Genomic DNA, 14364 nt, shown 5'->3' on the forward strand with positions numbered 1-14364 from the left:
TAGCTGTACAAGGCCAAATGGAGCACAAAGTCAACATGGAGCTTCAGATTTTAAACCGACCAGAATGAACAAAGTTGCTTCCTGCAAAGGTTCCTGTCCCTTTGCTCCTCCTTTATGTCTTATGGGAGGGGCCAATCATCTCCAAGCCTTATTCCGAGTCGCCCGTTTTGTCTTAACTGTTCTTGCCTCCTGGCAGCTCTGCACAAGTGTGCACTGGGAACAGGCTTCCCCTGTTCCTGTGCCTCACTGATGTCAGATTCTGGGGCTCCAGAGTCAACACATAGCTCTCAGATGGCTCTGGCCCCATCTCTGTGTCAGATGCATTTCCCTCATCTGAGCCCTCCGCAGACTCCAGGACTCCAGACTCCCCAATGTCCAACTCTGCTGCCGTCTCTTCAGGCCACTGACAGACCACAACAGCTATAACTTCAAGGACCAGTTGTAACTATCATTCATTCAGCATCGTTGTAAATTTGAACAATCATTAAATGAACAGTCATGAAACATGAACCATCTGTACTCATTGTAAATGGAGCTGCCGACTCCATCCTCAATTGCAAAGAATCAAACCAGAAGCTCATTCAGAGTACTAAGCTGCTCAGGAGCACAGTCAACAATTCCAAAGCCTGAAAAGGGACAAGGGAGCCTGAAACTGGCAGTGAACCTGCAGTAAGCTGCACGTACAAGAAGAGAGACCATAGAATTCAATTGTTTGTACATTCAGTGCTTATTAGTGGGCTACATTTGTTACCGAATGCATGATGCTCCTCTGTACCCAGACATATTGCAAAACTGATTTCAGACAGTCTTCAGTAAAATTGTATTTCAGAGTGGAAACATGTACAATGAAAATTGTTCTGGTGTTTTGCAGGCCATGAATCTCAAAATGCAATCTATAATGCCTTTGCTGCATGTTAATATGGAAACAACCCAATCGCTATTCTTTGCTTTCATTCATGAAATTATTTCGTTAGCATAGCATCAGAAAACAAACAGAGATAAAATAGAGAAGAGATGGGCTCCCTTGTGAAGAGACATAACATACAAATATTGCATTATTGATGTTGTCTTGATATGTAGAATCTGCGCTGGATGGCCCCTGAAGTATTCACACAGTGTACCCGGTACACCATAAAAGCTGATGTTTTCAGCTATGCCTTGTGTCTCTGGGAACTGTTAACAGGAGAAGTCCCATTTGCTCACCTGAAGCCAGGTAAGACTCTGAGCCTGTTTAACACCAAGCTTGTTGCACAATAAAGCAAGGCTCTGCATGTGAATAATTTCAACTTGCTTTTAGAGAAATGCTTGCCTATTTATTTGTTCTGTTTAATATTATGAGGTTTCGGTTTTAGATAAAACCTGTAGAGACAGGGTATTGCAATCAAGCCACAGTACTCATTGAAATCAGGACCTCGTTAAAAAAAAAAAAAGAATCATACAGGCAACTGAATAGCTGATAATAACATTTAGTCCTTAGATATTTCCTCCAAACTGGTTCAGGCTTACTAGAATTTTAATATTCCTTTACTACAGAGATTGGTGCCTAAAAGATGTTGTTTCATATGTTGATGAAAAGATACCAGAAAGCAGAAGCAGAAAAGTACTCACATCACAGCCAGACACATGTGTGCTGGGGAACCTTCAGAGCTAAAACCATGCATTAAATGAATTAATCCAGTGTCAATTACTGCATTTTAGAATTGTGTAGTTTCAAAGGGACCTTGGAAATCTTCTAGCTGACTCCTCTTCAACTCAGGATTTATATCTGGATGCACATAACCTTTGCTAATTCAAGAAGATACTTGATTTTTTCTTTTTCAAGATTTGGGAGTGGAAGGAGAATGATCAGTTACCTCTTATGGATTTGGTGGGATCTAATTCTTTTTTAAAAAAGAGAGGTGTGCATTTCACTAACTTCATTTGGATCCAAATACTGGCTTGCTGCTACCAAACACAGCCTAAACCAGGGGTAGTCAACCTTTTTATACCTACCACCCACTTTTGTATCTCTGTTAGTAGTAAACAAAATTCTAACCGCCCATCGGTTCCACAGTAATGGTGATTTATAATATAAAGTAGGGGACAAAACCCCCACCATCCACCATAAAAGCTGGAATGCCCTCTAGTGGGCAGAAGGGACCAGGTTGACTACCACTGGCCTAAACCAAAGAAGCTTCTGAAGAAGTCAGTTTACTGTAGTAACAAAAGAAGATTTATGCTGTAAATACATTCTGTGATTTATACTTCTCAAGAAGGGTGGGGCCAAAAAAAAAGGTCCACCTCTGTGGAAAACAGCAGTGTCTTCTCTTTCCTTCTTCCTAGCTGCTTCTCCCCAGAATGGGACAACTTGCAGTGAGTTGGCCATGGAAAGTTAGCCATGACAAGTTGGCCATGGCAAATTTCATAGACCTGCCTTTCTCTACTGATTTTTTTTTTGTCCAGGTTTCTCCTTACTGCTATTAACAGCCAAATGCTTTCATAGTGCTAACAGTCTTCTAAACACTGAAGAACCTTGTTGTCTGAAGAATTCCCCTGAATCTTCCTGTTTTAACATGTATCTGTTGTTTCTCACTAATTAGCTTCTCTTGTCTTGTACAAAAGCACTCCATTCCATTTCTCCTTTGCTGGGCTTTTCAGCATCATTATTCTTCCGATGCATTTAAAGCTAAATATTTATTGAACTTCTGTTCTTATAGTTTGTTGGTGAAAACTGAAGATTCCTTTATTATGCTTCCTTCTGAGAAATTATTAAATCCAGATTTACATTTCTTCTGACTTTTATGGAATTATTATTGTTTCCTTAGTCCATTCTTCATTTTTTTTTCTCCTTCTCTCTTTTTCTTTTTCAGAAAAACAAATTATATATTTTAATTGATGGGTTTACTGACATTAATTTGTTTAATCTATTCAAGTAGGGGAATGAGGTTTTGAGATAGAATATGGAGGGCCATTGAAGTAGCTTTGCAACTAAATTTACTTTTTTAAATGAATTTTTATTAAAGAAAATGCTAACAGAATAAAAACAATATGAATTTAAAGAAAAGGGAATATAAAAGTAAAGTAAAAGAAAAGTAATGAACAAGAAAAGAAAGAAAGAGGACTAGAAAGTAAAAAAATATATATAAAAAGTGGTCTCCAAATTTCTTTACAGCATTTATAAATGTATATTTTATCCTCTGTCTCTAAAGATACATCATGAATGATGCTTTCTTTTCATATTTCAACATTTCTAATAACCAAATCCTTTTTTCCCCTTTTTCCAGTCTTAAAACTAGTTTTTCCATCCATCATATTTGGTCTTCCATTTGCTTCGTTTTTCTTTCTTTCTTTTTTGGTTAACATCTTTATCTTTTGACTATTAATTTTAAAACAGCTAGCACAACAAAATATTTTAATTTTCCCGTTAATATTTCTATTTAAGGAATTCTTTCAGAATTATCACCATACCGTCAGCATATGTCCTTACCTTTCACTCTTGATTCCAGCAAGTCTCTCATCCTTCCTTATATCTCTAATCAATAGTTCAAGAGCTGGGATGAACAAAAGTGGAGATAAAAGGCATTCTTGCCTTGCCCCTTTTTCTTTTCTTTTTTTTTTTATATAAATTTTATTGAATTTACAATTAAAAAATAACATAACAACATTACATATGCAACAGAGAGAAAAAAAGAAGAAAGAAAGAAGAGAAAGAGAGAGGAAAAAAAAAAAACGCTCGGTCTTGCGACCGAAAAAGGAGAAAAAGAAGTATAAAAGAGAGAAAAAAAACAAAGAGACGGAAGAAAAAAGAAAATACGTTAAAACCAAACAGATATTCTTTTTGACAGTCTACAAGATCCAATTCTCCTACCTTACTTTAAATATACACATCTTATCAGCCTTGCCCCTTTTTCGATCTCACAAGGTTTTCTTAATTCTCCATGTAACTAGGTTTGTGTGTTTCTTGAAATTAAGTTAGTAGATATTGTCATTCAGATTCTGCCACAAAATATAAATAAAATTCTTTCTTCCTCATTTTGATCTAACAAATTTCTGAACGTGTGGCTGGTTTCACACAACATATTTAACCTGCATTCATTTTCTGGGTTCACAATATGCTAAACCATAGACTAAGCCTAACAGCAACACTAACCACATTAGTTTATGGTTTAGCATGTTATGAACCCAGAAAATGGATTAATTCAGGTTAAATATGTTGTGTGAAACTTACATCAAGGTACAGAAGACCTAAACAATGTTAATACTAGTCAGAATTGATCCTGCTGTTCAAATGCATTCGATAGACATTTCTCTGCCTTAGTGATATGATGCATGTTATGTGAACCCAGCTAATTTCATTCAGTTATCAAATTATTTGGGGTTCCTGTCATAGAATGGATATTTGAATACTGTCACCAAATTGATATGACATGCACTGTCAAATATTTCAATGAGGAAAGGAAGCTCCCTCAATGCCGTCTTATTTATAAAACATTTATTTATTAGATTTATAAGCCACCATTTAATTATCAGAGTGACTTTTCGGTCATCATGATGGAGCTGTGGTCAGAGTAAACCTCTACATTCATAATGGCTGATTCAGTCCTATTATCTCAATTCACTGCATTGGAACAATTGCTTCAATGGGTTTCACAACTCCCTAGGAATAATCTAGTCATAGTAAATGGAGAGTGCAGGAAACAAAGCATTCAGATTAAGAAAAGAAAGCAGACATTAAGCCTTTGTCCCAGCCCAGGGTATTTTGAGACACATGCATTACTCGGCCAAGGTCAGACTGACCGCTGATTTAGTCAAGATCTGTAAATAGTAAGAATCAAGTGGATAATGCTCAGAAAAGGATTTTTTTATTTCATGTGGCCATTAATACATAACTTTCCCTTCAGCTCTTTATTTCCATTTGGCTGTCTTCTTTGGAACTCTCTTTTTCTAAGAGGTATAATTCCAGTTGTTAAAAGCTTGCAAGCTATTCCATACTCTCCTCTCGGGTCATGTCCTTTACAAAGATTTCTAGAAGCAAGGAAGAATTGTGTTTTCCTCTTTGTTAGAAAGAAAGAAAGAGATGACAAAACACAAACACTGCCTACTGAACATTTTTTGACCCCAGTCTTTTAATTCTCTTTGGGAAAGCAAGGCAATTGGCTGACTATTAATCTATGATGAATTTTAAAATAAGGCTAAATAATACAGAAAGATAATACAGAAGATAGAAGGCAAGCATCTTAAAAAGAATGAAAGATTGGCAGTGTGCTGAAAAACTGCTTCAGTTTTATAATACAAGCATAATTGAAATAAAAAGGTAACAATCCTTTACATAAGGCATAACTGCCAACCAATTAAGCTACGGCAATGGTGTTTGTGAGCAAAAGATTTTTGAGAAGAAGAATTACACTTAATAGCCAGTGTAAAGCTGAATGAATGAACCATTTAGGGCTGTTGTAGTAGCTTCCTTTTACTACATGGGAATAAGAGGTCATACTGAGTTAAGTCCAGAGAAGCATAAACTTCACTGCTCTCACTATCCAAATATGGAGAACTTTGTCTCCTTTTGCTATATTGTCTGCAGCGGTTGCTTAGGAAAAGCCACTGGGGTAATAGTGAGAGGAACAGGGATACGAAGATTAATAAATATAGATTCCAATTGAAGTTGAAGGTGGAGTTTAGCTTCAGGAGGCAAATTTGCTGCTTGGATTTGAATGTCAGTTAATGTTCAGTGTCTTTATTCAACCCTAGAAGGTAATTGTGAAATTTATTTTCTAGGGAGTTGCAAATTTATCCATTAAGACTGACTTGTTTCAATTCACTATTATTAATTGAGAAACCACCAGGGACTAAACTACAGCCTATACTTCTATCGTAACATGGAGGCAGAAGACAGTTCTCCCACATTAAGTATAACACACACCAAATAAATGGAAAATATTACAGCAGAAGTAAATTTATAATGGAGGATGGTGAAAGAAAAAGACATAGTATAATGGTATCTCCTCAGTTAGAATATAAATCATATATTAGCTGGAACTACCTACATTTGACACCTCTCCCATTTTTGTATTACTTTTAAGAAAATATGACAACCTACTTAATTTTAACAATAAAGACTCTGGATTTTTTTTTAATGGTAAAACTTGACAATTGTACTGATTACTATGCACATTACAGGATACATACAAAGTTTTGGACACATCTTTTAATAAGTGACATCTTTAAAATCCACCACAGGAAAGTTAGGGAGTATGGCCTGCATACATGACACTTTATTGATTTGTTTGTTTATTTGTTTATATTGCTGCCTATTTGCCCATGGTAACTCGAGGTGGCTTACACAATATAAAACCATATTTAAAACAAAAAATTAAAATTAAAATTAAAAAAACAATAAAAACTAACAAAAAGAATAAAATAAATTAATAAAGTACAATGGAACAAAATCTGGAAAAAAATAAAATAAAAAAATCACCACCACCCCAACTCCCACCCCCCTCCCCGACGACAGCAGATCACACTAGCTATTTGATGGGCTCTATCCCACTCTGGGTTCTCCAGGCCCACTAGCAAAACCAGGTCTCCAGTGCCTTCTGGAAGAGTGCTAGAGTGGGGGCCATTCTAATCTCTGGGGGAATGATATTCCAGAGAGAGAGAGAGAGAGCCACCATGGAGAAGGCCCTTCTTCTGGGTCCCACTAGGTGTATCTTCCTCAGGGATAGGACCCGCAACATTCCCTGCCTCTCCACTCTAATGGGTCAGGTAGATGTGATTGGCAAAAGATGTCCCCTCAGATAGCCTGGTCCAAGCCACGAAGGGCTTTAAAGGTGATAACCAGCACTATGAATTGCACCCGAAAGCAAATTGGCAACCAATGCAGCTCCTGCAGGAGAGGTGACACATGTGCACACCATGGTCTGCACAAAACCATGCAGGCCACTGCATTTTTCACCAACTACAGCTTCCAGATGCTCTTCAAGGGCATCTCCGTTGCAGTAATCAAAATGGGAAATGTCTAGGGCATGAGTGACTGTGAGTAGGGACTCCTGGTCCAGGAAAGGGCATAACTGGTGCACAACCTGCAGTTGTGCAAAGTTCCTCCAGGCCATGACCACCACCTGCTCTTTGAGCAGGAGTCATGAGTCCATGAAAACCCCTAGATTACACACAGGGTTAGTTTGGGTAGTGCCACCCCATCCAAGACCAAAGGTAGCAATTCTTCCTGAACCAATGAAACCCAAACCCAGAGCCACTTGGTCTTGCAAGGATTTAGTTTCGACCCGTTGCTCCTAATCCAGCCCCTAACATCCTCCAGGCACTGCGAAAGGGAGGACACAACAACACTTAACTCACCACGGGCCAAGGCATACAGCTGAATATCATCAGGATATTGGTGATACCTCAGTCCACGGTGATGGATGATCTCACTCAGCGGCTTCATATAAATGTTGAACAGGAGCAGAGAGAGTACCTTGTACATCCTTATCCTTTGAGTATCGTATGTAAAAAAGTACAGATTTCTAAATATACACAAATCAATCCATCTAGAGTAAATGCAAGTCATATAGCATCCAATTGTATTATTTAGTTTTCCAATGAAAATCATCAGATTACAAATTTAATGGTGTTACAACATTTATATTCAGAACTCTATTATGTTGAATATCTATGGAAATTCCCAGTTATCCAGGTCATGGTTGTCCAAAAAGTGCTTTTTCAAAAGGCAACTGGGCTTTCTTTGTTTTTCTAAAACATACATTGTGTTGACTGATTGAAGATACAGTTGAAGATACAATACAAAAATTATTAGGGATCATCTCTGATTATTTTAAGGAAGTAAAATCCCACTGAAATAATATAATGCTATTTATTCCTGAATGAGCAGAGATTACATTATAAAAGTCATGAATCATTAGAATAAATACCCCAGGATAGAAAACCATTCTATGAATATGATCAGAGATTATTTCATCATGTCATTCTCTTACCTCCCAATTAATTTGATTTGTAGTCTTGTCTTAGAAAAGACTCTTATTCTGCAATATTAAGAATTGTAAAAAAGGAATATCCCTAATGAAAGGGAAACAGACAGAGATGGGCTGCTGCCAGTTTGCACCGGTTCTGGCAGACCGGTAGTTAAGATTAGGCAGTTTGGTGAATCAGAAAATCCCACCACTGGCTAGCCCTACCCCTGCCTCCTTTTTGGCCTGTTTTGGGGGGCATTTTCAAGCTGCTTTCTGGCCTGAAAAAGGGCCTCAAATCAGCTGGTTTTGAGCCATTTTCAGGCTGTTTTCAGGGCCATTTTTGGGCCATTTTCTGGGCTGTTTTCAGGGCCATTTTCAAGTTGGTTTTTTGGCTGTTTTTAGGCCATTTTCTGGGCCAAAAATAGCCTGGAAAATGGTCTAAAAACAATCCCAAATGGTCTGTTTGGGGGGCTGTTTTCAGGCCATTTACAGGCCATTTGGGGCCATTTTCCAGCCAAAAATGCCCTGAAAATGGCCAAAAAACCTGCCAAAAATGGCTGAAAAATGGGCCAAAAAATGGACAGGGGTGGAGCTAGCCAGTGGTGGAATTAGCCTCAACTGGCTGAATCTTACCTCTTCCTTTGAGGCAAGTGACCAGGAGGCAGGGCTGGGTGTGATGAGTAACATCACCCACCCAGTCACATGACCAACCAGCCATGTCTACCCAGCCAGAGAACCGGTTGTTAAAAAATTTGCAGCCCACCACTGGAAACAAACCATTCCCTATTATACTCTATCCAAATTCTCCCCTTCCTTGTTATAGAGGTAGACACTAAACAAAACTAAGCTAAGCTGAGCTGAGCTGAGCTGAGCTGAGCTAAGCTAAGCTAAGCTAAGCTAAGCTAAGCTAAACTAAACTAAACTAAACTAAACTAAACTAAACTAAACTAGATACCTAGGAGCTTTCCCAATGGGGAAAACTTTATGCCAGCAAGAATGATGAAATCAAATGTGATGACCTGTTCACTGGATTGGCCAGCCTGGGTGTTTTCCTTCTCTGAGGCATGGAATCTGAAATAAGGTTACTTTAAAATTGAACAGTTTTGTTTTTCAGCACAAAACAGATTGCTTAGGTATGTTGAGCCTTTGGAAGGCTAAAATATTTTCAGTTCACTTACCTTTAAATGTTGGCTTCATATCCTGAGTCTGCTTTTGGGGATGATCAATAATTCACCCTCATCATGTTCTTATTCACAGCCGCTGCAGCAGCTGATATGGCCTATCATCACATCAGACCTCCAATCGGCTATTCAATTCCCAAGCCTATCTCCTCTTTGTTAATGAGGGGCTGGAATGCATGTCCTGAGGTAAGTAGGTCCCCTCCATGTCTTCTCAAGCAACATTGCCAATAGTTTCTCTCTGGAGGAGAAATGGCAGATCAATGAGCCTGTTGTTTGTATTTCTACATGTACTTCCTATTTGCTAGGGTACAGGCAGCAGTATCTTAGCTTGTGATATAGTCTCTAAACCCCAGGTTAAAACAGTATGAGCATGTTAGGACTTAAACTGGGTTTTGGTGGTTCTTGTGACGTAATATCCAAAATATCTTAAGTAGACATCATTTGCCTTACTGTTAACAGGAAATGCTACATGGGCCATTGAAGTTCTGGTAACCTTTTTTATCTTATTATTTTTTTAAACCTATTGTGTGGAAGTCTCAATTGATCAATGTCATTATTGGTAGTAGAAGTAAATATCTATTGGTCTGTATGGCAATGATCAATGGTGTAAGAAAATTTAAAAATTGGAATGTAAAGGGAATGTATTGAAAGAACATGTGCTAATGAATGAAGTAATAATATAACAATCAATATATAACAGAATAACAGAGTTGGAAGGGAACTTGGAGGTCTTCCAGTCCAACCTCCTGCTCAGGTAGGAGACCATATACCATTTCAGATACAGTTTTCCAATCTCTTCTTTAAAACCTCCGGTGATAGAGCACCCACAACTTCTGAAGGCAAGCTGTTCCACTGATTAATTGTTCTCTCACCAAATTTTTCCTAGTTTCTTGGTTGGCTCTCTCCTTGATTATTATCCATCCATTGCTTCTTGTTCTGCCTTCAAATGCTTTGAGGAATAGATTGACCCCCTCTCTTCATTGTGGCAGCCCATAAATATTGGAACATTGCTATCATGTCACCTCTAGTTCTTAGTTTCATTAAACTAAACATTCCTAATCCCTGCAACCGTTCTTCATATGTTTTACCCTCCAGTCCTTTAATCATCTTTGTTGCTCTTCTCCGCACTCTTTCTAGAGTTTCAACATCTTCTTATAAGATGGTGACCAAAACTGTGTACAATATCCCAAATGTGGTCTTATAAAGGCATTATAAGGTGGTTTTAAACTACAAAAGTGAGAATGGTACAAAATGATACAAAAATGAGAACAATAGAAAGATATTGTAGAATGTTTACACAGAGAAAATGAGAAAATACCAATTAGGATTAAAAGAACCAGAAAAATTACAGAGCAATATTAATAGAAACAAAATACTGCATTATTTTGAAACTGGGAGAAAAATCTGAATAAGGATCCTTTGACAGAATGGATTCAAAATAAAAGGAACAAGCTGTTTTGAAGTGAAACTGGCACAGGGGGCATGGGAGACTGGAAATAATTGTAAAGGTTCACATGGAAATGAGAGAGATTGTCAAATAATGCAATTGAAGTAAACTCTTTACTGAAAATGTGAATGTCTACAAAAAAATGAATGGGGAAAAATCATAAATGTTGTCAGAATATTGAAAAAGGTTAAAGCTTGGAGCTATACAGTACATAAGTTGAGAAATGTTAAAATATTATATGGTTTCCTTGTGCAATTGCTAAGCATCTTGTTTAATTTGTGTGTGAAGACTGAATCTGCAACTGATAATTGGAAAAATGTTCCCTACACCAAGAGAAATGTAGGAACTGTACTGGAATAGTTAGAAAGTGAGTCTGGTATGACAAGGAGCGATGGAGTCAAGTATGGATTATGGATGCTGAATGAATATGAATTGAATGTAGGAGTGAGTGACTAGTAAAAAAAGAAGCATCTGGAGTGGTTCGATCATGCAGAGTGATTGAATAAGGTTTGAATAGCAAAACAAATATATGATAGAAGAACAAATGTGTTAAAAGGCAGGGAGAGGGAGAAAATAATAGTTGGGTAGAATGAATGAATTCCTTCAAAAATCAAGGTGAGAAATTTAAACAAAAGGAAGCATATAAAGTGGTTATTAGATGTAGAGGAAGCAAGGATTGTTAGCAAGGAGAAAAGCTAGGAAGAATAGTGAATAGTGTTAATGCAGTGACAATTTCCTGATAGACTCTCATCTACGTACTAAATGAGTCTGCCTGCTTACTTCTCTTGAGCTCAGCCTTTATGTTAACAATATTGTATGATGTGAGGCTATAATTTACAGCAGCAGATTCTTCCAAATTTGATTGAAGGTGGAGAGCTAGTTTGATGTAGTGGCTAAGAGAGTAATGGCTCAGCGTTTCAAAAATTTCAAAAATGCCTAACTTGAGTCTGCTGGTGTGTCTCCTCTCCTTCATTCCCCACCCCAAACAAAAGAGAAACAATTTTCTCTCTCTAGGCCACCCTGAACAATGGCAAGCAGCAGCAGCAGCTTGAGCCTCAAATTTATCCATGGTGCCATGGTTGCCATTCAAAAAGGCTGACCCTTGCCATTCTCCAAGGAACACAAGCCTTGGGGAGTGGCAAAATTGCTGCACACCCCTTACCTTCAGGCACTGTCCTGTCTCTGTTGACAGGCCCTGCAACCTACCTAAGGCTGCTCCAACTCACACAAGGTCATCATTCCTGAAACAGTTTCAGAGAATGTTCCTTGAATGGCCTCTGCAGCCTCATGAAAGGATGTGCTGTTCTCAGGGCTGGGTTTCTACTGGTTCTGTCCACTTCTGTAGAACCAGTAGCTCTGAAAAGCAGCAGACAGAACTGGTTCTATGTCTGCTGATATTTTTGCCCACCTGCCCACACAGGCTGTAATCTGATCTTTATTTCCTGATTTTTCAACTTCAGCTGCCGAACAAGGCACAGCTGCAGTTAAAAAAGCAGGAAAAGAGGGCTGTTTCAAAGGTTGCTTCTCTGCACACAACATGCTGATGATGATTTACAGGCGCACGGCTCGCAACATGCAGGGAAGCTCGTAAATCCCGAACCGGTAGTTAACCCTGTTGTATCCCACCCCTGGCTGTTCTCATGCAATTTTTGGAGGCTAAGGAGGCCACACAAGAGCATGGACCTCTTGTACAACTTCTGAAGATTCCAGCCACCAGACATGTCATAGGTCCGTGATAGCAAACCTATGGCACACATGCCACAGATGGCACGCAGAGCCATTTGTGCAGGCACGTGAGCCCCAGCCAAACTTACCTGCACTGCGCATATGCATGCCTCCCAGCTGATTTTTGGCCCGTTTGGGACCTCCCAGAGGCTCAAGGGCAGCCTCTGCAGCCTCAGGAGGCTGAAAAATGGGCCTTCCGGAAATACCAGCAGTGCTGAAATGGACCCATTTTCAGCCTCCAGAGGCTTCTCTTGAGCCTCCAGGAGGATGAAAATGGCCTCCCCCGAGCTTCAGAGGCCCCCTGGAGGCTGAAAATGGGCACTTCTAGTATTTCTGGAAGACCCGTTTTTCGGCCTCCCGAGGCTACAGAGGCTGCCCTCAAGCCTCTGGGAGGCCAAAAACAGCTTCAAACAGACCAAAAATCAGCTGGGAGGAGAGCACATGTGCAGTGCAGGTAAGGGGACAGGGCAGGGGTGTTGCACACGCATGCGCAGAGGGGTGGGGCACATTGCATTGTGAGTGCCGGCATGCGCAGCTATCACACACGCACGTGCTTTCAGCATACCACAACAAAAAGGTTCACCATCACTGTCATAGGTTCACTATCACTGCACAGTTTGGCAGTTCAATTCTCACCAGCTGAAGGTTGATTCAGCCTTCCATCCTTCCGAGGTCAGTAAAATAAGGGCCCAGATTGTTGGGGGCAATATGCTGACTCTGTAAAACTTAGAGAGGGCTGTAAAGCACTATAAAGCAGTATATAAATGTTAAATGCTATTTCTATTAAGGCATGAGGGAGAAAACTGAGGATTCAGTTCTAGTCCTGCCTTAGTCATAAAACCAGCTGGGTGACTTCTGTCCTAGGAAGTGGGCAATGGCAAAACACTTCTGAAAAATCTTCCCAATGTAACTTCAGAGACTTGTCCAGGCAGTCTCTGCGAATCAGACACAATTGAATGGAAGAGGGGGAAATTAGGGCTATAATATGCAACAGATTTTTCATTATGCTGATAGAAGTTAATTGGCATTTTTTCCTACATAAAATAGAAGATCCTGCTACTTCACTGGCCTGTAATAGCCTCGGGCTGCCATCCAACCTCACTCTGAATAACATGGTGTGAAGAAAAAGCTTTCAGGAATTAAAAACTGAGAAAGATAGCTGGAAATTGCCTCTTCACTTGAGACATTAATAAAGGACATGTTAGAAAGTTACATACATTTTTAATTGGTTAAAACAATAAGTTAAGCATTATATTTCAGAACTGATGTCTGAATACAAATAGCAAATTCACCAAGAGTTTGTCTTTTTACAGTAAAATCAGCTTCATTATGTAAGAAGGAAGTAGTGGGTGGCTCATGGAAATCCCAACTCTTAACGAGAATTAAAACCTTAAAAAATAGAGTTTTTTAAAAAAAATCTGACAATGCATACTGATAATTTTCACTGAGAAAGACAATAGTAACCTGTTACTGTTTTGGAGCCTTTCTTTTTCTATGACTTCAAAAACTGCCTTTCAACTAATCGAAGTTTTCTTTGTATGATATAAGCAAAAGCTTCGTAGCTTAATGTCTGAATCTCTATGTATAAAATGCATAAGAAGTCACCATTCCTCATACCTCCTAACCCTTCCCCACTTCAAAGAAGACAGTTTAGAGCAGGGGTGTCAAACTCGCGGCGTCATATTGTTGTCACATGATGTATCGTGACTTTTTTCCCTTTCCCTAAATTGAGGTGGGCATGGCAGTGCATGACACATCCAGGCCGCAAGTTTGACACCCCTGGTTTAGAGGCTTGAATGGTTTAGCAAGAAATCAGGAAGATTAAGGAAATTGCCAGTTTTATTGTCTTTTCTTTATATTCTGGAAATATTATAGTCCCTTCCTATTGCTTCATCTCAGGGGGAAGGAAGAAAGGGAAGGAGGGAGGGAGGGAGGGAGGGAGGGAGGGAGGGAGGAAGGAAGGAAGGAAGGAAGGAAGGAAGGAAGGAAGGAAGGAAGGATAAACCCGGGTTATATCTGGTGATGCTCAAGAGATTGATCCGATATTGTTAAAGTGTTAGTATAATAT

The 14364-nt window shown here is 39.1% G+C and overlaps 1 protein-coding gene across 2 annotated transcripts in view; it reads left to right on the forward strand.

The window, feature by feature from the left end:
* Positions 1–14364, forward strand: part of LOC113436045 (serine/threonine-protein kinase TNNI3K) — a 256652-nt gene that overhangs the window by 184260 nt on the left and 58028 nt on the right. For both annotated transcript variants that reach the window (XM_087930027.1, XM_026700174.2), the window contains 2 exons: positions 1081–1213; positions 9201–9310. In XM_087930027.1, coding sequence (XP_087786153.1) covers positions 1081–1213; positions 9201–9310 — 243 coding nt within the window. The remainder of the gene's footprint in view (positions 1–1080; positions 1214–9200; positions 9311–14364) is intronic.

Source organism: Pseudonaja textilis, chromosome 3, assembly GCF_049901715.1.
Source record: "Pseudonaja textilis isolate UNSWEBS1 chromosome 3, rPseTex1.2, whole genome shotgun sequence".
NCBI lineage: Eukaryota > Metazoa > Chordata > Lepidosauria > Squamata > Elapidae > Pseudonaja > Pseudonaja textilis.